Genomic DNA, 21,625 nt, shown 5'->3' with positions numbered 1-21,625 from the left:
CACTTGGCAGTAAACACACACCACTGCTGCCGAGTCGGACACACAAGACCGGGGGCGGGGGGCACTCCTCGTCGCAGCAGCCTGCCGGGCACAGGTGAAGCCCTCAGTGAGCCTAGAAGAAGATGGCGCCCACTCTCCCCTCCGCTCCGGACAAACGGACGTACAGTTTGTCTGCCCATGCGCTCTCCAGGCGTAACCCACCACCCCGGCGCCCCGGCCACGTTTGCGCACGCGTCTTGTGCTCACCCGCTTCCCCTTGTCAGGGGAAGGGAGGCGGTGCCCGCGAGCACAACGGCCCGCCTAGGGTTTGCTGAGCTTCTGCGCATGTTCAGATTCCAGCCAATCCGGGCGCCTCCACCAGAGAAGGGAGAGATTCCTAGACAAAGTTCGAGGCCGTATCATTGCAGTAAGGAGAAGCTTCAATAATAACTGCTGAGGTACGTTGGGGAAACGTCTGTGGTTTACAGGAATTAAGGAGATGCAAAAGCAGAGACCAGTTGGCGATTTGTCTTTTCACCGCTGCAGTTATCGTGTGTTGTAAGCATCTTCTATAAGGCTCTTTCATAAGCTTTAAAAAGGCACAGAAATGTTAGTTTTACTGCCTTAGATGACCAACACCCAGTGGGTTTAATAAATGCATGCCTATTCAATTTTATAGACATTAATAACTTTTTGAAGTGCCTTTTTACGTTTGTTGTTCCTACTTCCTAGTTTTTTGAAACATGAGAACAGATAGACCAATCCTGAACAAATGGTAAGTGAAAAGCACAATTACAGGCATGTTCTGTGATGCCAGCTATGTAATATCTGGTGAACAGCCTTGTGTTTGATTTTATTTTATTATTTACAAATAACAAAGCAGCCCACCAGTTTTATAACTACATGATGCATATATGGTTGGAGTCAAAGCTCACTAAGAAAGCAGATACTACATCTTTAAAATGGAGATGAAAAAATGAGTTTTCAATCCTTCTGATATGATTATAAGAGGTAGTCTATCAAGTGAATAAAAGGTGGTTCCTGGAATGAGAGCCACCATTTACTCAGGCAAGTTATTTAGCCTCTCTATGCCTCAGTTTCCTCATCTGTAAAATGGGGATAAAATAATATCTACCCCATGGGGTTGCCATAAATACTAAATAAGTTAATATATATAAAACCTTAGACTAGGTAAGTATTAGTGACTTGTTTCAAATGTCAGGGTTACCCAGGCCATCCATGCCGAAAGAGGGCACTTTGGGAAGCTAGGCTTATTGAGTAGATAGCATTTACCTTGATTATTCCCTACAGTCCTGGGTTTGGTCCTAGGGGAACCTGGCCTCAAAAGCTAAAATATATTGAGGGCTTACTTACCACGTGACAAGCCCTGTGCATTATCTCATTATATTTTTACAACTATTTTTAGAAGTAGGTACTATTATGTTTCCTATATTACAGATAAGGGAAAATAATGCATAAAGGATTGCATAGCTTGCTCAAAACTACAGAGATAATGAAGGAATTGAATCCAATCCAGGAATTGAACCCTGCTCATTTGCTCCCAGAGGCCACAGGAAGAGGATTCTGGCCTGTGAGGCAGGCTCCCTTTAAACAAACACAGAACCAACACTCCAGAATGTCAATATTGCCAATATTAAGTCACAAGAAGAAACACTAGTAGAGTGAACCTGAGATCACCTCTGGCTGACCAGCACTTTTCCTGGCCTGTATATGCTCTCTATATGAAGTCAAATACTCAAAGAGTTGTTCGCTACATGTGGAAATAGAACATGAGAAGGTACCTAATCTCAAAAAGTGGTTCTCAGTTAAAGGGTACCTAGGAAGCATTCTCATCTATGTTAACAAAAATAATAGCTATCATTTGATGAGCATTTTCTATAAGGCTAATCTGAACAAGTATGCTTAGATCAAACTCCCTCTTTTGAACAGGCTTAAACAGGTATTGTCAGCCTCATTTACTGTTTGGGGATAGCCATCCCCTTCTACTTGCACAGATTTTCTCCACAAATAAGACACTATACCGTATGCCTGTCTTTTCTAGTCTGCCTCCTGCCTCACTCAGATAACAATACCAATTACAATCAAAATGCCAGTTGAGGTAATTAGTTTTAATTACATGGTATCCTGGTTATAGAATAGTTTCTTGAGCCTTTAATATGTCAACATGGATGTCTAATCATTTCAGAGTACAGAAAGAAAAGTAAGTTTCTGGAACAAGACTATATCATAAAATATGGTAACCACACCAAGCCATGAGCATTCTGTGGCTCTGCCTGGGCAATTACTCAACCTCTCCCAGCTTTTTACTATATCTACATCACTCCCTACCCTCCAGAATGATTTTGGTATCAGACAGCTTTCAGCTGCCCTTCCTAGCTCTTCAACACCCACAAGAACAGTCTTTTCTCACTTGATCTCAAGAGTTCCTTGATCTTCTCAACTGCAAAGTCCTTTATCCATCTTGCACACCTTGACTTCCATTCAATTTAACTGGCATTTATTGAGCACAAACTGTGGGCCAAGAACCTTGCCAAGGCCCCTAAAAGACGAGGGTGAACAACTCAGCCCTCTTTCCTCAGGAAGCTTATACTGTAGCAGAATAGACACTGCACACGCCATTACACCAGAAGCACAGGTTGAACATGGGGATTAAGACTGTGGGCTTTTGAATCAGGCAGATCCAAGTTTAAATCCCAACTCTGCCACTTGATGACTGTGAACAAATTCCTTATCCTTAGGTTTCTCCATTTGTAGAGTGAAGATAACAGTATTCACCATTCAGGGCCATTTTTGAGGACTAAATGATATAGTGCTTGTAAAGCACTTACCACAGTCCCTAACACACAACAAACTCCAATATGACTTGGAAATCAAGAAGGCTGGCTCAGAAATCAGAATACCATAGTTCCATACCTAACTCTGCCACTTGCTAGCTGTATCACATTAGTCACTGAATCACTCTGCCTTAATTTCTTCACCTATCAAGTGAAGGTGACAGTAGGAGTGTTGTGTATGTAAAACACACATGCATGTGCATAAACATGCATGCACACACATGCATTGTGTATTATATATAATACATAGTAAAGCACCAAGAAAAGCATATAACATGAAATCTTACCTGTTGCTGTGGTGACCTGAATGCTCTTTTCCAATTTTCCCCTGAGGTGGTCCTCAGAGGCACACCTACAAAACCCCTAGGGATTATTGGAGCCCTGTTTGGACACTACTGATTAAATAAAGGAGCTTGCTCAACTGTGTGTGACGGAGTAAATGGGAGTCTTATCGCCATGGTAGAAAGATGGAGGAGACTGAGATCCTGAATGTTATTTATGTTATAGGTTAACAAAGGAGTCATGCAGGAAAGGTGGTGGACAAAATCTGTTTTACTGCTGAAGCTTTGGCCCCCAAATCTCAGTATAGAACCCACTTCTAGTGAACAGGTAGAACCACACATGAAACATGACCTCTCCTGCTTAGGCGTCATTTCTCTTGGTTCCATTTAGTACTGGGTACATAAAAGAAAGAAGCCAGAAGACCTAATAAACTAAAGAGAACTTCCAAACACAGAATATAAGGAGAAAGTGAAAGAAAGAAGAAAAGGGTGAACGGAGGAAGAAGGAAAGAGTCTATAAGACTTTGTGTTGGAAGAGGGAGTCTCCTTCATGCAGTCTTTCAGACCCCACTCAGCTGCATAAGAATGGGCCTTGAGTCTGCAACACCTCCTTGCCAAGAGTTAAAGAGCCCACACAGACTAAACCTGACCTATCACATTATGTGGGATAGGCCTTGTTTTGGGCTAAGTACTCTTGCTCTGTTTAAAGTATGTACATTAAACATCACTTGGTCAACCCACTGTTATCCTGTCCTAGAGAGAGGCCAGGTTGTTTCCACTGCATCATGAGAGGGGTGTGGCACAAAGACCAGTTGCTTTGTGTCAGTGGCCAAGAGAGACCCACTGGCCATGGGGGACTGACACCACTATTGATGCTGATCCTGCTCTGTCTCTTCTCTATGTAAATAAACTACTGTCTGTCCAATGTTTGACTGCATTGTATTTCCCCTAATGACTCTAAAACGAAGATGCAATGGGCAGAAATTTTTGGAGTCCTCCCCTGAGACTGGTTATTGGTACATGGTACTTTGATTGATCAACATCAAGCAAAGTAGAAAGAAGATTTTGTGGACACTAAAAAATCTGTCTCTTAGACTATGGCTAGAGCCTACTCCAGGCTCAACCTATGTTGGTCCTCTGCCCCCTTCTCAGGGATGAAATGAGAGGACACAGCATTGAGATCCCCTTAGAGTTTGGAAGATGACAATAAACTAGAGAATGAGGGAGTGAAGCAAGTTTTAATCTTTTCCATTGCAACAAATGTATATTAAATGACAATGTGTTATGCACAACTCCAGGTACTAAGGAGACAGGGTGAACAAAAATGGACATGGTCCTTGCTTTCATAATTCTTGTAGTCTAGGAGAGGGCAGGAAACCTAGTAGAAGAATTACTCAACTAAATGTAAATTTACAATAAGGACAAGAGCTATAAAAGGGAAATACATGATGCTGTGAGAATCACAGGCCTGGCCTGATCACAAAAGGCAGGAGGAGTTCCTTAAATGACAGATGAGAGATGCTTGGGTGGCTCAGTTGGCTAAGCATCTGACTCTTGATTTCAGCTCAGGTCTTGGTCTCATGAGTTCATAGGACTGAGCCCCACTTGGGGCTCTGCACTGACAGCATGGAGTCTGCTTGGGATTCTTGTCTGTTTTTCTCTCTGTCTGCCCTCCCCCACCCACTCAAAATAAATAAATAAACTTAAAAAAAAAAAAGTGACAGATGAGCTGAAAGGAAAGGTAGAGTTAACAAAGTAAATGGAAATTTCCAGGGAGGGCAAGGAAAGAGTAATAGTTCAGGCAGAGAGGTGCACAGGCTTAGCATTCAGAGAATTGAAAGAAGACCAATGTGGGCAGAGTGCACAGGAGTGCACGGGACAATGAAAGGATGTGGGAACAAGTCAGACCCTGCTGGGAGTTGTGGTTCATGCTCAAGAGGTTGAGCTTCCCACTGGAAAAAAAAAAAAATTATTTTAAGCAGAGAGGTGATAGACTTGCATTTCAAAGGTTACTCCAGCTGAGGTATGGAGAATGGATTAGGGGGCGGCAAGAGTATGTATATGCGGACAGGTTAACAGGGTTTTTGACTTCCAGTTTAAGGTGACAGTTTGAACACAGGTATTTACTTCCTCTCCTTTCAGAAATCCTAATAATATAACAGAAAAGGAACTTTTGGAAGAAGCAAAAACTGACACGAATGAAGATAATAGAGTAGGAGGCAACGGCAATAAAATTTTGTGAGCAGGAAAGAGATAGATAGGTGATAAATTCTTTTGTGAATCCAAGAGGGCTGAATCCTAAACTGACACTGGGAAAAGCAAAAGGCAACCTGATATACACCAAATAAGTCCTCAAAGTCTTAGAAGTCCTCAGTGTCTTCTGTTGGGGAAGGAGATGAAAACATTTGGTTGAACATTAATTTATAAAGCACTAAAAACATGCACTTAAGACTCCTTTCCAGAGCCAAGAAACATAGATCTCCTCCCAGAAGATGGAAAGTTTATTCTCTTGAGAGAATATGACTATGGGACAATGGGTACAAATGAGATCAGGGGTTCTATTATATGAAAGAATGACAACGTGTAAATGATGAAACTGAATGATGAAACTCACACCCTCCTTCCCTGGCAGCCAGGCTTGAATTCTCCAGAGAGAAGTTTCTTCCTGGGGAACCTGATCAGCACAACAAGACAGAAGAAAGAAAAAACACTAACATGGGAGATGCCCTAAGAAACAGCCCAGGCATGGGGTGCCTGGGTGGCTCAGTCAGTTAAGCTTCCAACTTTGGCTCAGGTCATGATCTCACAGTTCGTGGATTCAAGCCCTGTGTCGGGCTCTGTGCTGACAGCTCAGAGCCTGTAGCCTGCTTCAGATTCTGTGTCTCTCTCTCTGCCCCTCCCCTGCTCACACTCAGTCTCTCCATCTCTCTCTCTCAAAAATAAATAAAAACTTAAAAAATTTTTCTAAAAAAGAAAAAGAAACAGCCCAGGCAAATCACCCTACACATTGTAGACCAAAAAGCCCCACATGTCCTTTTAGAGCTTCCTATTAGCTTTTCAGTGTGCCCCACTCTAATATGCATACATTTAGTAGATAAATATACATAGATATAAAACACAGATACATAAATAGCAAAGGGTCACCAGATTTATAAGTAAATCCTCTCATACAAAACATAACTTTGAAAAAACAGAGATTGTGTAGGCAGAAGGAAACTTTAAACGTAAAAGGAGGGGCGCGTGGGTGGCTCAGTCCATTGAGTGTCTGACTTCCGCTCAGGTCATGATCTTACAGTTCGTAAATTCAAGCCCTCTGTGCTGACAGCTCAGAGCCTGGAACCTGCTTCGGATCCTGTGTCCCCCTCTCTCTCTGCCTCTCCCCTGCTTGTGTTCTGTCTCTCAAAAGTGAATGAACATTAAAAAATAAATAAAATTTCTCAAAAAAAAAAAACCTTAAAAGGAAACTTAAAACACTATTAATAAGTAATATCTTCAAAGAGATAAAATATTACATCCATGAAAGAATACCATGATGTTACACATTAGATATAGTCAGAAAATTAAAAAGTGCTTTTAGAAGTTGAATTAATAATAGTGGAAATGACTCAAGGTAATGTTTGAAAGAGAATGCTTGGAAATTTTTCCAGAAAGTAGAACAAAACAAAATGAAATGGAAAAGATAACATAAGAAAATTAAAGAAAAGTCCATGGGGTCCAGTATCTGAAACAGGGCTTCCAAAAAGGGAGAAGAAAAATAAGTGAGTGATCTTCATAGGAACAATTAAGATCCAACAAGTGCTCAACACAAAAGAAGACAATGAAATACTCCAAGACACATCACTATAAAATTTAAAAAAATGAGGACAGAGGGACATCCTCAAGACTTCCAGAAGGTAAAAAGCAAATTTAAACCCAAAAGATTAAGAATCAAAATGGCAGATTTTTCAAGAGCAATATGAGAAACCAAAAGAAAGAGAAGCAATACCTTCAAAATTCTGAGGGGATTTTCCAAAGTAGAACTTCATACCCAAATAAACTGTTAAGTAACTGTGAGGGAAGAATAAAGATATTTTCAGATACACAAGGTCTCAAAAATTTACATCTTATGCATCTTTTCTCAGGAAACTCTACCCAAAGAAAGCAGTAAACCAAGAAAGGAGAGAACATGCAATACACTTAACCTGAGATCTCTCTTTAACATTACTCCACTTTACCCTTCCAGTTTGATAGATTGCATAGTCTCTTCATTCTGGGTTTCTGTCCTGGAGGAGAGACTTCATAACAGTGCTTAAGAACATAGATCCCTGAGGCAACTGAAGCAAAAATAAACAAGCGGGACTGCATCAAACTAAAAAGATTCTGCACAGCAAAGGAAACCACCAACAAAATGAAAAAGCAACCTACTGAATGGGAGAAAATAACATGCAAATCATGTATCTGATAAGGGATTAATACCCAAAATATATAAACAACTAATACAATTCAATCACAGAGAAACAATCTGATCAAAAAATGGGCAGAAGGTCTGGATAGATATTTTTCCAATGAATACATACAGATGGCCAACAGGTATATGAAATGGTACTCAACATCACTAATCATCAGGGAAATGCAAATCAAAAACAACTGTGAGATATTATCTCACACTTGTTAGGATGGTTATTATCAAAAAGAAAAGAACAAGTGTTGGTGAGGATGTGGAAAAAAGGGAAACCTTGTGCACTGTTAGTGAGAATTTAAATTGGTGCAACCATTATGGAGGTTCTTTTAAAAATTAAAAATAGAACTATCATATGATCTAGCAATTCTACTTCTGGGTGTCTATCTGAAGAAAATGAAACCCTAACTCAAAAAGATATATGCACCCTCACACTCATTGTAACATTATTTACAATAACCAAGATATGGAAACAATGGAAACAACAAATGAAAGAAAGAAGAAAGGAAGGAAGAAGGAAAGAAAGAGAAAGAAAAAGAAGGAAAGAGAAAGAAGGGAAAAAATGTGATTATACACATATATGTAGGAATGTTATTCAGTCATAAAAAAGAATGCGACCATGGGCACCTGAGTAGCTCAGTCGGTTAAGCGTCTGACTTCGGCTCAGGTAATGATCTTGCGGTTTGTGAGTTTGAGCCCCGTGTCGTGCTTTGGGCTGACAGCTCAGAGCCTGGAGCCTGTTGCGGATTCTGTGTCTCATTCTCTCTCTGCCCCTCCCCCACTTGTGTTCTGCCTCTCTCTGTCTCTCAAAAATAAATAAATGTTAAAAAAAATTTTAAAAAAAGAATGCGACCTTGCCATTTGCAACATGGGTGGACCTTGAGGCATTACACTAAGTGAAATAAGTCTGACAGAGAAAGACAAATACCTTATGATCTCATTTACATGAGGAATCTATTTTAAAAAATAACAAAAAAATCCCCAAACTCATAGATACAAGAGAACAGACTGGTAGTTGTCAGAAGTGAGGGTAGAGAGTGGGTGAAATGGGTGAAGAGGGCCCAGAGGTATAAACTTCCAGCTGTAAAATAAATAAGTCATGGGGATGTAATATACAGCATAGCAACTATAGTTAATAATACTTCATTGCATATTTGAAAGTTGCTAAGAGTATATCTTAAAAGTTCTCATTACAAGAAAAAAATTTGTAACTATATATGGTGATAGATGTTAACTAGACTTACTGTGGTGATCATTTATCAATATATACAAATATTGAATCATGGTGTAAACCTGAAACCAATATAAAAATTATATGTCAATTATACCTCAATAAAAAAATAAAATAGAATAACTGATAATTCCTAAAACTGAAAATTAAGGTTTAAAATAGGTCATTGCAGTAATTCATATGAGAGAAGACATTTTAGGATGATAGAGGTTAAGAAAAGTAAAAGAATTCAAGGGATATTTGGGTGATTAATTCAAGATATATTTAGAAGGTAAAAAATCAAGAGGTCTAGGGGTGCCTGGGTGGCTCAGTCAGTTAAGCATCTGACTCTTGATTTTGGCTCAGGTCATGATCTCGTGGTTTGTGGGATAGTGCCCCTCATTGAACTCTGCACTGGCAGCATGGAGCCTTCTCGGGATTCTCTCTCTCCCTCACTTTCTGCCCCTCCCTCGCTCTCTCTCACTCCCTCCCTTGCTCTCTTTCACTCCCTTGCTCTCTCTCAAAATAAATAAAGTTAAAAAAATTAAGAAGTCTAGCTAGACTGAAATGGGAGGATGAAAGAATGGAAAGCATCAAAAGTGACTCCTAGAGTTTTGGTCTGTATTACAGGTGGGATGATGTTACCATTAACTGAGATAGAAGACACTGGAAGAAGACAAGGTTGGGGGTGGAGGAAGGGATGGAGATCATGGGTTGTTTCGGGACACCTTGAATTAAAGATGCTTCATTCCACCCAAATGGAACTTCCAAGCAAGCAGTGGAAATACTGGTTCAGAGCTCAGAAAAAGAAATTTGGCCTGGATATATATAAATATGTGAGTCATCTGCAAAAAGTGGTCAGTGAAGTCAAGGACATGGTTGACATCCAGAGGGAAACTAAAGTATGAGAAGAGACAAAAGTCTAGGACTGAGCCCTCAGGGACTATCCATATTTAGTTAGATAAAGGAAGCTGAGTCAAGAAAGGGCAAAGAGCAGGAATAACCAGAAAGTTTATTCTAGGAATCACCTGGAGAAAACCTGGGAGAGTGTTCCATTATGGAAGCCCATCCAGTTTATAACATATTGAATGTGATGCAGCAGTTCTAGTAGGAATTGGCACCAAGAGTCTGAAGATTAGGAAAGAGAGTAGGGCTTACCACACAAAGCGCCCTGACTGTAAGATCTTGACCTCACTAATTCCCCTTTCTGACCACAACTTCCACTTCCGCACTTTGCATTTGTTCATCACATTCTTTAATACTTTAAATTCTGTGATACTTTAATGCATTAACCCCCTCATGGGCTTACCTGCCTTTCCCTTTTCTTTATTCATGCCCAAGAAAGCACGTCCAAGGGTTCAAGAGCACAAGTAAAGAATCAGGGTCAAGATGGTGGGCTCCAGGGGTGCCTGGGTAGCTCAGTCAGTTAAGCATCCAACTTTGGCTTAGGTCATGATCTTGTGGGTTCAAGCCCTGTGTCAGGCTCTGTGATGACAGTTGGGAGCCTGGAGCCTGCTTTGGACTCTGTGTCTCCCTCCCTCTCTGCCCATCCCCCTGCTCGCACTCTGTTTCGCTCTTAAACAGAAACATTAATTTTTTTTTTTTAAGAAAGAATGTGGGCTCTGGTATCAAATTACCAGAGTTAGAATCATGATCTGAGTATGACCTTAGGAAGTCATATATGCTTTCTAAGTCTTGGTTTTCTCATCTGTAAAGTAAAGTGATTATAATGGTCCCAATTTTGTCAAATGAGATATTGCAGTGACTGACACACTGAAAACAAAAAATTAATATCAGTTATTTAAATTATCCATGGTCCCAACTCCCCATGAATGGATAATTCTATAACTTTAATTTTTACCATTAATTTTTTTTTGTTCAGAAAGAAGCTTTTATCTGTCCCCAGATATTTCCTGTTTTCCTATAATGTCACAATCCACCTAGCTACCCAAATCAGAAACCGGGAGTGATCCTTGTTTTTGTTTCTTTACTTCCACTGTCCAAGTCATAACATTCTCACGATTCTTCCTCCTAAACAGCTCTTTCATTCATCCTTCCCTGCCTCTCCCTTCTTCCATAACCCTAATTTTGTTATTGTAGGTGAGGCATGGTACAGTACCCATCTCATTCTAGGTGTTCAATAAGCATTTGCTGTCCTCTTTGAAGCATCCTCTCATGTTTTTTGGTAGACTTCTTCATAAGCTGACATTAAACCATGTTCTGCTAGTCTCGTCCACTTCTATGGATAATTCTTCCACATTTTAGCTGGGTGATACTGGGATGTCTTTAAGCTGATAAATGCACTGTCTATTTATAGGGCTGTTAAAAATATTGAAATGATGCAGGTAAGAAGTTTAGCATAAGACATGACATAGAGAAAGCATTTACTTTTTTTCTTCTTTTAAGAGACAGTGGAAATATCTCTGGTTCAGCTTATTTTCTTCTTCCTGTCTTAAATCTGGTATAGGGCAAGCACCCTGCAACTAAGAGGGAAAAGCCAAGAAAACTGCAGAGGTGACTATCTGACATCATTGAATGAACACCAGTGACCACCTATGTCCAGACTTCTCCTGTTTGTTTTTGTTTAAGCCATTGGGAACTGGCTTAAACTACTTGATCTATTATTTGCAGTAGGAATATCCCTAATGATACACTCCCAATTTATACTTAACAGTTTTAGCTAACATTTTTTCCGCTATCCTTGTAAGCAGTTTATACAGATGAACCCATAGTATCTACAGTTATGTCAAACCTGTTTCTATTTTGAATCATTTCACTACTTTATTTAGCTTTTTGGAGCAGTTTTGTCAGGTACAGTGCCCAAAAGTCTTAGGCAATCATCGTTCCCCTGTCTGTGGTGTACAATGGAGGTACCATCTTGTTAACTAAAGGCAATCGTTTCATCCTATATATAGAATATGCCAAATTTTTCCTCTATTCCACAAAGAAGCCACTTAGTAAGCTGGAAAGGTAACAGGTTGTGGAGTTGGCCAGATGAAAATAAATTCTAGTTCCACCACTTTCTAAAATGTTACTTTCTTGATCCTCAGAAAGGGATACAGAAAGGGATAGTATTACCTCAGAGGGTTATTATAAAGAGTTCAGATTAATGCTGTCAAGAGCCTAGTATAGTACACAGTGTGGAACACAAGAAAAACCAAGAATGGGAGCTCTTTTGTTGTCTTAATTACATAGAAGGCAATGAGTAAATGTTATTGCCCCAATCCCCTCCACAGAGCATATAACAGTATGCACTTCATCAAGGAAGATTAGAATTAAAATTCACCCATACGAAGCTTTTGCAGATTAATCTCAACTATTCTGACCATATCCTTTCTGAGTCATTGACATTTGTACAGTCACATGTCTTTTAAAAAAAATCTTAATCAGATAAATGATTTCCACTACCAGTTAAACACCCCAGCAATGCATAATTACTCAAAAACATTTTTGAGATTCCTTTTTAAGAGAGAGCTTTCAGAACATATTACTGTGTCCTGTATCATAGATATTAGTGACTGAGTGAATGCTGGTCTTTTGGGGAAGGCCACATGAAAAATACTAGGACTGATGGTGGATACTGGTTAAAGTTATCTATCTTTTTTTTGAGAGAGCCAAAAGTTGTTTCTAGCTACTACTGATTGATAAGGTGGCTGAAAATTATGCCAGGTGTGAGAACAAAATAAAATAAAATAAAATACAACAGAAACAGAAGTGAGATTTAAATATTGAGAAATAAAATTTTATGATCTGTAAAGTGGCTCTAAAGGTAATTCTAAAATGTTTTGGTGCTAATAGCCTTCAAGGATGCCTGCTTTGAAAGGCAGGATTCGTGTATGTTTAAATTTGGTTAAAAATTAGTTTCCTTCTTTATTCACAAATGAGTAAAGATGATCTAATTTTATATACATGATTTCCTTTACCCGAAACAAAGAAAGTAGAAACACAAAGAAAAAGTCTGGCAGGAAAGATCTTTTTTTTAGTGCTTAAGCCAATCTTCCAGCATTGCATATTTCAAATCAGTGGATTTTTTCTACTTTTTTGACAAATGTATTTTGCAAATACTCTGTTGGAATGTCTCCTTTAACGCGAAAATGGCCTGATTTGGATGAATTCTGATGTAAACATCATTCAACAGCTTAATGAAACAATACTCATAATTCTGTCATACTATCGCATATAGTCTTTGCTGTGAAATTCTATTTACCGACCTCCTAAACTGATAACAAGCCCGGTAACGGGTCGCGTCCCAGAGTTTGAAACACATTTTAAAGAGCGGGTTGGCCTGCCAGCCTCCAGGGTTACTGTACCTCTACCCCTTCCTATCCCAGACCAGCCAGCTTCCCGAGGCTTTGCTCACCTAGCAACCAGGCGGCGACGGCAGACACTTCCGGAACCCCAGGCGGAGTCGTCCAATCGGCTCTGCAGGTTCCCGCAGCGGCTGATGGGGCGCGGAGACTGCGCTGCCGCCGGCGTCTGCACCATGGTGACGAGCGGCGGTGGGGCCAGGGTAGCCATGGCGGCTTGGTCCACCTTCGCCGCGGCTGTGAACGTATTCCTCCTGTTGGCCCTCCCGCGAGTCTCACACGCCCAGACCTTCTCATTTCCATTCCTGCAGCCGGAGTCGTGCGGCCACAACCAGTACTTCGATATCTCCGCGCTGTCCTGTGTGCCGTGTGGAGCCAACCAGAGGCAGGATGCCCGAGGTGAGACCGTTCAGGGTGGGCCCTAGCCAGAGTTTTAACACTCCAGGCTTCTTGTTGCCCGCTGCCCCCTCCCCCTGTCTCTGAAACACATTTTCGTCGGCGGGAAGAAATGTTTCAGGAAAGTTAACTGCCAACTCCTGAGGGGTGAGTTTCCTTTGGAGGATTGCAGCTTGCACACAAATGAGGTTGGGGAACCCGAGTAAACTACCTCCTGAGCCATGGCCGATAATTAATTTCTTGGCGCCAGTCCCTCACTTCTCATCCGAGGGGTCTTTCGGGAGGCACCTGGAAAGTCGCCCACCGAAGATAGAAAAAAAGTAGAGAAGGAACGAGGTGTACAGAAGTAGGTCACAGGATGGGTTGCGGAGGGAATGCAAATTAGCGCTTATAAATTTTGTTATCTCTTTATCTTGCTCTTCAAATCCCAGAAACCTAGAGCTAGAAGGGACCTTAACCATGATTAGGTCCAGTCTTCTTATTTTACAGATAAGGAAATTCAAGCCTCGATGATGTTGTTACATCTTCTTTGTTACCTAAATTGTGGATTGGAAGAACTGGTGTCTCTCTGCCCTCAGTCTCAACCCATGTATTTCCACTATACAGTGTGTTCTTAATATAGATTTCCTTAGGACTCGTCCCTTTTATTATTGAATATTACTAATTGCCCTTAAAGTCTCTTTGTATTAAACTTAGTTGTTGTTGTTTTTTTTTCCCTTCAAACGTAGGTCATTTGGTCCCAGTTCCCCTCACTGAAACTGCTCAGAATAAGACTTTTTCCATATTCTAAGGTCCGAAATGTTTTCACTCTTGATTTGGTCACCCATGGTGTTAACTTTCTCCCATCTTCAAATTTGATATATCCTCATTAAAGTTGTCATTTAAGACTGGGCCGGCTCCTCGGGTGAGGATGTATGAATGAGGAAGCATTTCACCGGCTCTTAAACTGTAAGGTGTTGCTTCATAGTTACGGACCCAGATATTGGATGCATCCTACTACATAGATTGCTATGGGTGCTGTTTCCACTTGATGCCTCCTTAGAGAATGTTGTCCTTACCTGTCCAGCAAGTTGAATGGTGATTATCTTATAAGGTCTACTGTCTGTCCAGAGGAAAACAATGGTTTATTTGAATCAAGGTAACTGCTAATAAGGTTTTGTTTTGACAAAGTAAATTTGAATTCATTGAATATATGTGTATGGTTGGATGAAATAGAACAGTAAAATTTCCCATAGCAGTTAATGCATAGTTTGATTATTAAAATTAAAGTTCAGTGCTTTAATAGTTCAGTTATGCTTGCACTTAAGGTGGTAGCACGTATGGTACCTACTGCGTGCCATACACATTCTAAGGTCTTTGCGTATAATAACTAATTTAACACCCATATCAACCCTATGAGGTAAGTACTGTTATTGCCCGCATTTTGCCAAAGTGGAGACCAAGCCATAGAGTTTAGTAACTTGCTAAAGGTCACACAGCTGAATAGCAGAATTAAGATTAGAACCCATGCAGTGCTGATTCCAGAGTCTTGCTATTAACAGCTATACTTCTTCTCAAGATTTTAAGAATATTAAAATTTTCCCTATCTTGGAGCTTTATTTTTATTTACCAAGGTCAAAATTGACTGTTTTTATTTTAGGAACTTCATGTGTGTGTTTACCAGGATTTCAGATGATCTCTAATAATGGAGGACCTGATATTATTTGTAAAAAGTGCCCGGAAAACATGGTATCAAGTATTTATTTTAAAATCATTTTACTGTAAAAAGTAGTAAACTAACATATCTTTATTTTTTTTAACTACATTTTAATGCTGTACTATAATATGGTCCCAAAACTCAAAATTATTAAATTAACTTTGTTTTTCTCGAGTAAATTTTGGGAAATGAGTGAAATTTTATGCAGACTTGGAAAAAAAAATGTATTGCCTTAGTTTTTAAAGTCTGAGATTTAAAAAACCACAAAGCTGTGAATATTTGTGTCTTTATATTTTCTCATAGAGTAACTCAGTGACTTAAAAAAAATAGATGAATGGTATATATAGAGAACAAGTTGGGATGTGTGAGTTTTTTGACTGGTGCAGATTGAGTTCTGTGCCTTACACCTATTGTGTTAACAGTCTTATATAACAATTCATGTTTATAATGATAACTGAGGTGTGATAAGTTCATGAAATGCCAGTTGCATCACTAAAGAGGTTAAATAATATCTATTGCTGTTTTGTTAGTCATATCATAATTTTAGGAAAATTAGTAAATTAATGGTTACTATATGTAATGATTCTTAATTAACAGAAATACATTTTCCAGTCATTTTGGATAATTGGAAGTCTTTGTGAGCCAGTTCTTTTATAGCGATGTTTCTTCTCATTATCTGAATAAAATAATTGAATCTGGGAATTTAATGGTCTAAAATACTATCAAGTTAATTATTAGTAAGCTACTAGTTTAATTTACCAGTTGTCCTAATTTATGGCTAACTTGATTTAACTTTTAAGTTTGATTTTCACCTTAATACGTATTTTATATTTTTGTAAATATTGACCATAGATGAATTATCAATGATGAAAAGCTAATATGAAATGGCTACAAAGCAAATTTATTTTTCAGTGAGATTACTAAACAAGCATAATTTTTATTTTTCCAATGTTTATTTATTTATATTGAGAGAGGGAGAGCATGTGCGCACATGTGTGCACACGAGTGGGGGAGGGGCAGAGAGCAATAGCGAGAGCGAGAGCGAGAGCGAGAGCGAGAGAGAGAGAGAGAGAAGGAGAGAAAGAATCCCAAACAGACTGGTACTGTCAGGGCAGAGCACACTGCAGAATCGATCTAATGAACCCTGAGGTCATGACCTGGGCCAAAATCAAGAGTTGGACGCTTAACCGACTGAGCCACCCAGGCACCCCAACAATCATAATTTTTAAATAGCCCTATATAATGTGCTGACAAATATAGGAGCATTTCATGATAAATCCAGTCTTTTCAACTAAAATTAAAAATAATTTGTGGCATTGTTTTGTTATTACCATTTGTTCTCTATTCATTTTGGTTACATTCATGTTTTTGATATTATATTTTTGCCCCAGGTTTAGGAAAAATCATATAATACACCTAATTTTGAATGTCATATTTTATAAAAAAACTTCATTGAGGCATTTGGGTGGCTAAATCAGTTAAGCATCTGCTCTTGATTTCAGCTCGGATTTCATGATTTCATGGTTCATGGGTTCAGGCCCTGCATCAGCTCTGTGCTGACAGTGCAGAGCCTGCATGGAATTCTCTGTCTTCCTCTCTCACTGCCCCTCCACCACTCAAAATAAATAAATAAACTTAAAAAGAAAAACAAAACTTTCATTAATACAAACAATTCTGGATTGAAAGAAATATCCTTATAACTTTAACAACTTTATTTACATATTATTCATACACTATAAAATTCACCCATTTTAAATCATAACTTAATTTTTAAAAGCTAACATGTTTGGATTATAAAAATTAGAGGGGCACCTGGTTGGCTCCGTCAGTTGAGCATCTGACTTTGGCTCTGGTCATGATCTCATAGTTCATGAGTTTGAGCCCCACATCAGGCTCTGTGTGGATAGCTTGGAGCCTGGAGCCTGCTTCAGATTCTATGTCTCCCTCTCTCTGCCTCTCCCCTGCTCATAATTTGTCTCTCTCTCTAAAAAATAATAAACATTAAATTTTTTTTTAAATAAGTAAAAATTAGAATATTTTAGAACAGGTAAAACCAAACTATTAATTGACTATCTGTTGATTAAATGCTGTTGAATTTTGTTGTTTTTTCTTTGTAAATGGAAAAACTGAATGGCAATATTACTTTGAAAGAAATGACTCATTTGAACTGAAAATCATGAAGAAGAAACAACGGTTGCCCAGAGTTAACAGTAGTCTGTACATAGTAATAATGTATAGCTTAATTTCAGAAAGTGAGCACAGTTTAACTCTCCAAGAAATATTTATGTAGCTCATATATGCATGATTTATTTGAATCTTGACTACAAATTGTACACTACTGTGGCTTCTTGAATTCACAGCATCAATTAAGAAGGAGAATTTACTTATTGATTTATTTTAATTTAGAAAGGTGTTACTGAAGATGGCTGGAATTGCATTTCTTGCCCTGGTGGTTTAACTGCAGAAGGAAAATGCCACTGTCCTACTGGCCATGTTTTAGGTAAGAAGTAGATTCTTTATGAAAAAGTAGTAGAATCTTCACTTACGCTACTTAACAAATATATATTTATTTATTTTGAGAGAGAGAATGCGAGCAGGGGTGGGGCAGAGAGAGAGAGGAAGAGAACCTCAAGGAGGCTCCACACTCAGTGCAAAGGCTGATGCAGGGCTTGATCTCACAAACTGCAAGATTGTGACCTGAGCCGAAATCAAGAATTGGACACTTTGACTAAGCCACCCAGGCACCCCCACTTATGTTATTTTTGATAAGGACATTAATGGAAATACCTTGGTGAACAGTATTTTTTATTGCCCAGAATTTAATGATGTTTAAGTCAACAGCAGGCATTGAGAAGAGAATAAAAAGTCCTACCTGTTTAAAAAAAAAAGTCTTAACAATGTACAATTAGATGGTAAGATGGATACTTCCTTAATATGATAAAGTATATATGTTTCAACTCAAAAGTCAACATGGTGCCTAATAGGGAGAAAGTATAAGCATTTCTATTGTCAGGAACCAGATAAAGATGCACTTAGGTAAGTGAAAGAAACAGGTGGTAGAGTAATTAAAAAGGAAGTAAAAATCATTAAAAACTAATTTTTAATGATTTAATTATATGTTTAGAAAACCCAAGAGAATTACTAAAAATTATCATAAACAATAAAGGTTTTGGGGTAAAAAATTAATATCCAAAAATTAGTAGACTTTGTCTATCTAAACAACAATCCTTTAGAATATATGAAGAAAAGATCTTGTCTACAGTAGCAACAAAAAGAAAAAACACCTGTATAAACTTCAGAAGAAATATATAAGATAAATCAATTGAAGAACCTTAGAATGCTTCTGCAGAACACAAAAGTTGGCTTTAATAAATGGAATACATACCTTGTTCTTGGAGGGGAAGATTAAATATTATAAAGATATTAGAGGGCCCCGGGTGGCTCGGTTGAGCATCCTGCTCTTGATTTCAGCTGAGGTTGTGATCTCACGGTTCATGGTTTTGAGCCCCATGTTGTGCTTTGCACTGACAATGCGGAGCCTGCTTTGGGTTCTCTGTCTCCCTTTCTCTCTGCCTGTCCCCCACTCCTTCTCTCTCTCCTTCTCTCCCTCTCTCTCTCTCTGTCTCTCTCTCTCACAAAAATAAACAAAACATTAGGGGCGCCTGGATGGCTCAGTCAGTTAAGCGTCCGATTTGGGCTCGGGTCATGATCTCACGGTTTGTGAGTTTGAGCCCCATGTTGGGCTCTGCTGAGAGCTCAGAGCCTGGAGACTGCTTCAGATTCTGCGTCTTCCTCTCTCTCTGCCCCTCTCCTACTCACACTCTCTCCCTCTGTCTCTCAAAAATAAATATTTAAAACAATAAAAATAAATACATACATACATACATAAACAAACCATTAAAAAAAAAAAAAAAAGATGTTAGCTCTCACAATACCCGTCTATACATTTAACAGAACCTTAATAAATTCTACCAGAATATTGTTTGTCTGTTTTAGAGACTAATTCCAAAGTTTATCTGGAAAATGTGAAAAGCCAAGACAATTATGAAAAAGGAAAGAGAAAATAACCCCTTCAGATACTATGTACATTTTAAAGCTACTGTAATAATATGAATGGCTGGTCTATGGGTTACACATACTGATGGATGGGACTTAAGATAGAGAATCAAAATAGATCTAATCTGTATCAGAATGTGATATGGGATAAAAGTAGTATTTCACGTCAGTGGAGAAAAGACTGATTAGTAAATGGTGTTGGGGAAACTTGGAAAATACTAAGTCGGGTTTCTAACTTATTGCTTAAGGAAAAATAAATTTCAGGTCAAATATCTAAATATTAAATATGAATCTAAAGAAAAAAACAAATTTCAGGGTGCCCAGGTGGCTCAGTTGGTTAAGTAAGGATACAGGGAAATAGTCATTCATATATTACTGGAGGATTATAAATTTGTGCAGCGTCTGTAGAAAGCAACTTGACAGTATTTATCAAATGCAGATCATTGCCCAGCTAGCCCTTATCTGGGAATTTCCTATTCCAGTGCAGGGAAATATATGTCTGAAGAAGTGTATGCATGGCTTCTTATTGAAACATTAATCCTAAGACAAAATATTGTAAGCAATGTAAAAGTTTGTTAAGAGATTAGTCAAATAAACTCTGGTACATCCATACAATGGTATAGAATGCAGAAAAATATAGATTATTATATAGAAAAATAATGCAGTTCTTTATTGCTGTGGAAACAAATCCAAGATCCATTAAGTAAAAAAACAAGGTATATAAAGTTTATATTCATTCATCCACAAATATTTATTTGGTACCTGCTATTTATCAGTTCTGTTTTCTGTGTTTGGTGAACTACCATTTATGTTTTCTAAAAAAGATTATACATGCATATGTGTTTATGCACAGCCTATTTCTGGAAGAATTTACAAGGAACTGATAACAGTATTGCTTCCAGGGAGGAGAATTCGGTATCTGGGGGGAAAAGGATGGAAGAGACTTAATTTTCACTTAAAAATTTTTTGTGCCTTTTTTATTCTATTTATATATTATCTATTCAAAAATTAATTTTATAGGGGTACCTGGGTGGCTCAGTTAAGTGTCCGACTCTTGGTTTCTACTCAGGTCATGATCCCACAGTTTATGGGATCGAGCCCTGCATCAGGCTCCACACTGAGCATGGAGCCTGCTTGAGATTCTCTCTCTCCCTCTGAGCCTCCCCGCCCCCAAATTATTTTTTTAAAGAAATACAAATCTCTGCCATCAATTTATTTAAAATCTAGCTAGAAGGCAGGATATGCCTATGGAAAAGTAATTTGCAGAGCAAAATAGCAACAAAATATTTTCACAGGGGCACATATATTAAATCATCAAATGAGCATTTATAAACAATAAATGCTCTGTAAAGAGGAAGTCACTTCAACCAGGGTTGTTTAGGAAGGTTGTCATGAGGAGGCAGTGTAATCGTGGGGCCATAAAGGATTAATGGGATTTCAAAAGGTAATAAGAAAGAGAACATCTAGGCAGAAGGAGCAGTGTGAGCAAGAGTATTATTATAAACATAAACATCTAGATTGAAAATAAAGGAATTGGGAGGATAACAGTTTGTTGAGTTTAAAGGTGCTTTGGTACAGATGGCGGAAGGCCTTGAATGGTAGGATGTTCTGTAGGCATAGGCATTTTGTTCAAAGCTTTGAACAGGAGAATGATGATTAATCTGGCAACAATCTGTTGCATTTGTTCATTCAACAAATATTTATTGAGCTCCTACTACGCGCTGGCCATTGTGCAAGGGCGCGAAGCATAAAGCAGTGAAGAGGATACAGTGTACAGGCACGAAGTCCCTGCTTTCATGAAGTTCACATTTAAGGAGTGGAAGAGCAGAAGTAGGGAGAGCTGTGAAGAGGCTGCTCTGGTGCTGTAGACATGTGGCTACTGGACCTGAACCAGAGCTAGAGGGAATTATACCCAAAAGAGTAGATGCCAGAAAAATTAAAAGGATGACAGTAGACCTAGATGAGTGAAGGAATATAGGGATGAGGAAAAAGGAAAAGTCAAAATATCTTTGGGATTTCTAAGTGGGGATGAAGGTGATGATGGTTCATAGATTCATGCTGTGAGGAAGTCATTATGGACTGAATTTCTGAAACAACTTTTGACAGAGATCACTCGTACAGAAGTGGCAGTTTTAGTAGGTTGCTGAGAATGGAGGCTAGATGCCCGGGGGGCCAGATGGTGGCTCTGACACCTAGAGACCCCTTAAGGTTGAGTGACAGCTGTGAAAACAGTATTTCACTATCTTAGACGCTACTGTTACGTACTTAAAATTCTCCATGGCATGAGCTCCTTAGAGCCACCTTGAACTTTCGCTGTTGATTTGTTCTGTGGATTTGCAAGAGGGGTTGGAGAGGAATGGAAGAGTACAGAAAGAGGGTACATCTTACTTATTGCACCGCTTCTCTC

The 21,625-nt window shown here is 38.9% G+C and overlaps 2 protein-coding genes across 13 annotated transcripts in view; one reads left to right on the top strand and one right to left on the bottom strand.

Moving 5' to 3' along the window:
* Nucleotides 1–196, bottom strand: part of RBM12B (RNA binding motif protein 12B) — a 29,210-nt gene extending 29,014 nt beyond the window's left edge. For 2 of the 7 annotated variants that reach the window (XR_008292748.1, XR_008292751.1), the window contains exon 1: nucleotides 22–160. The gene's annotated coding sequence lies outside the window, so the exon portion shown is untranslated. Of the gene's footprint in view, nucleotides 1–3 lie in introns of all 7 variants that reach the window. The other 5 variants (XM_015072180.3, XM_053208473.1, XR_008292750.1 and 2 more) reach the window with 4 other exon arrangements.
* Nucleotides 197–302: 106 nt separating this feature from the next.
* TMEM67 (transmembrane protein 67) overlaps nucleotides 303–21,625 on the top strand; it is a 71,478-nt gene continuing 50,155 nt past the window's right edge. For 3 of the 6 annotated variants that reach the window (XR_001430230.3, XR_008292742.1, XM_015072179.3), the window contains exons 1-3: nucleotides 13,193–13,469; nucleotides 15,106–15,194; nucleotides 17,569–17,662. Coding sequence is in view for 4 of the 6 variants with exons in the window: in XM_015072179.3 (XP_014927665.2) it covers nucleotides 13,208–13,469; nucleotides 15,106–15,194; nucleotides 17,569–17,662 (445 nt within the window). In the remaining 2 variants the exon portion in view is untranslated. Of the gene's footprint in view, nucleotides 438–13,190; nucleotides 13,470–15,105; nucleotides 15,195–17,568; nucleotides 17,663–21,625 lie in introns of those variants that run through there. The other 3 variants (XM_027064234.2, XM_053208471.1, XM_027064233.2) reach the window with 3 other exon arrangements.

This window comes from Acinonyx jubatus, chromosome F2 (genome assembly GCF_027475565.1).
Source record: "Acinonyx jubatus isolate Ajub_Pintada_27869175 chromosome F2, VMU_Ajub_asm_v1.0, whole genome shotgun sequence".
Classification (NCBI taxonomy): Eukaryota; Metazoa; Chordata; class Mammalia; order Carnivora; family Felidae; genus Acinonyx; species Acinonyx jubatus.
This window is presented reverse-complemented; position numbering and strand designations above follow the sequence as displayed.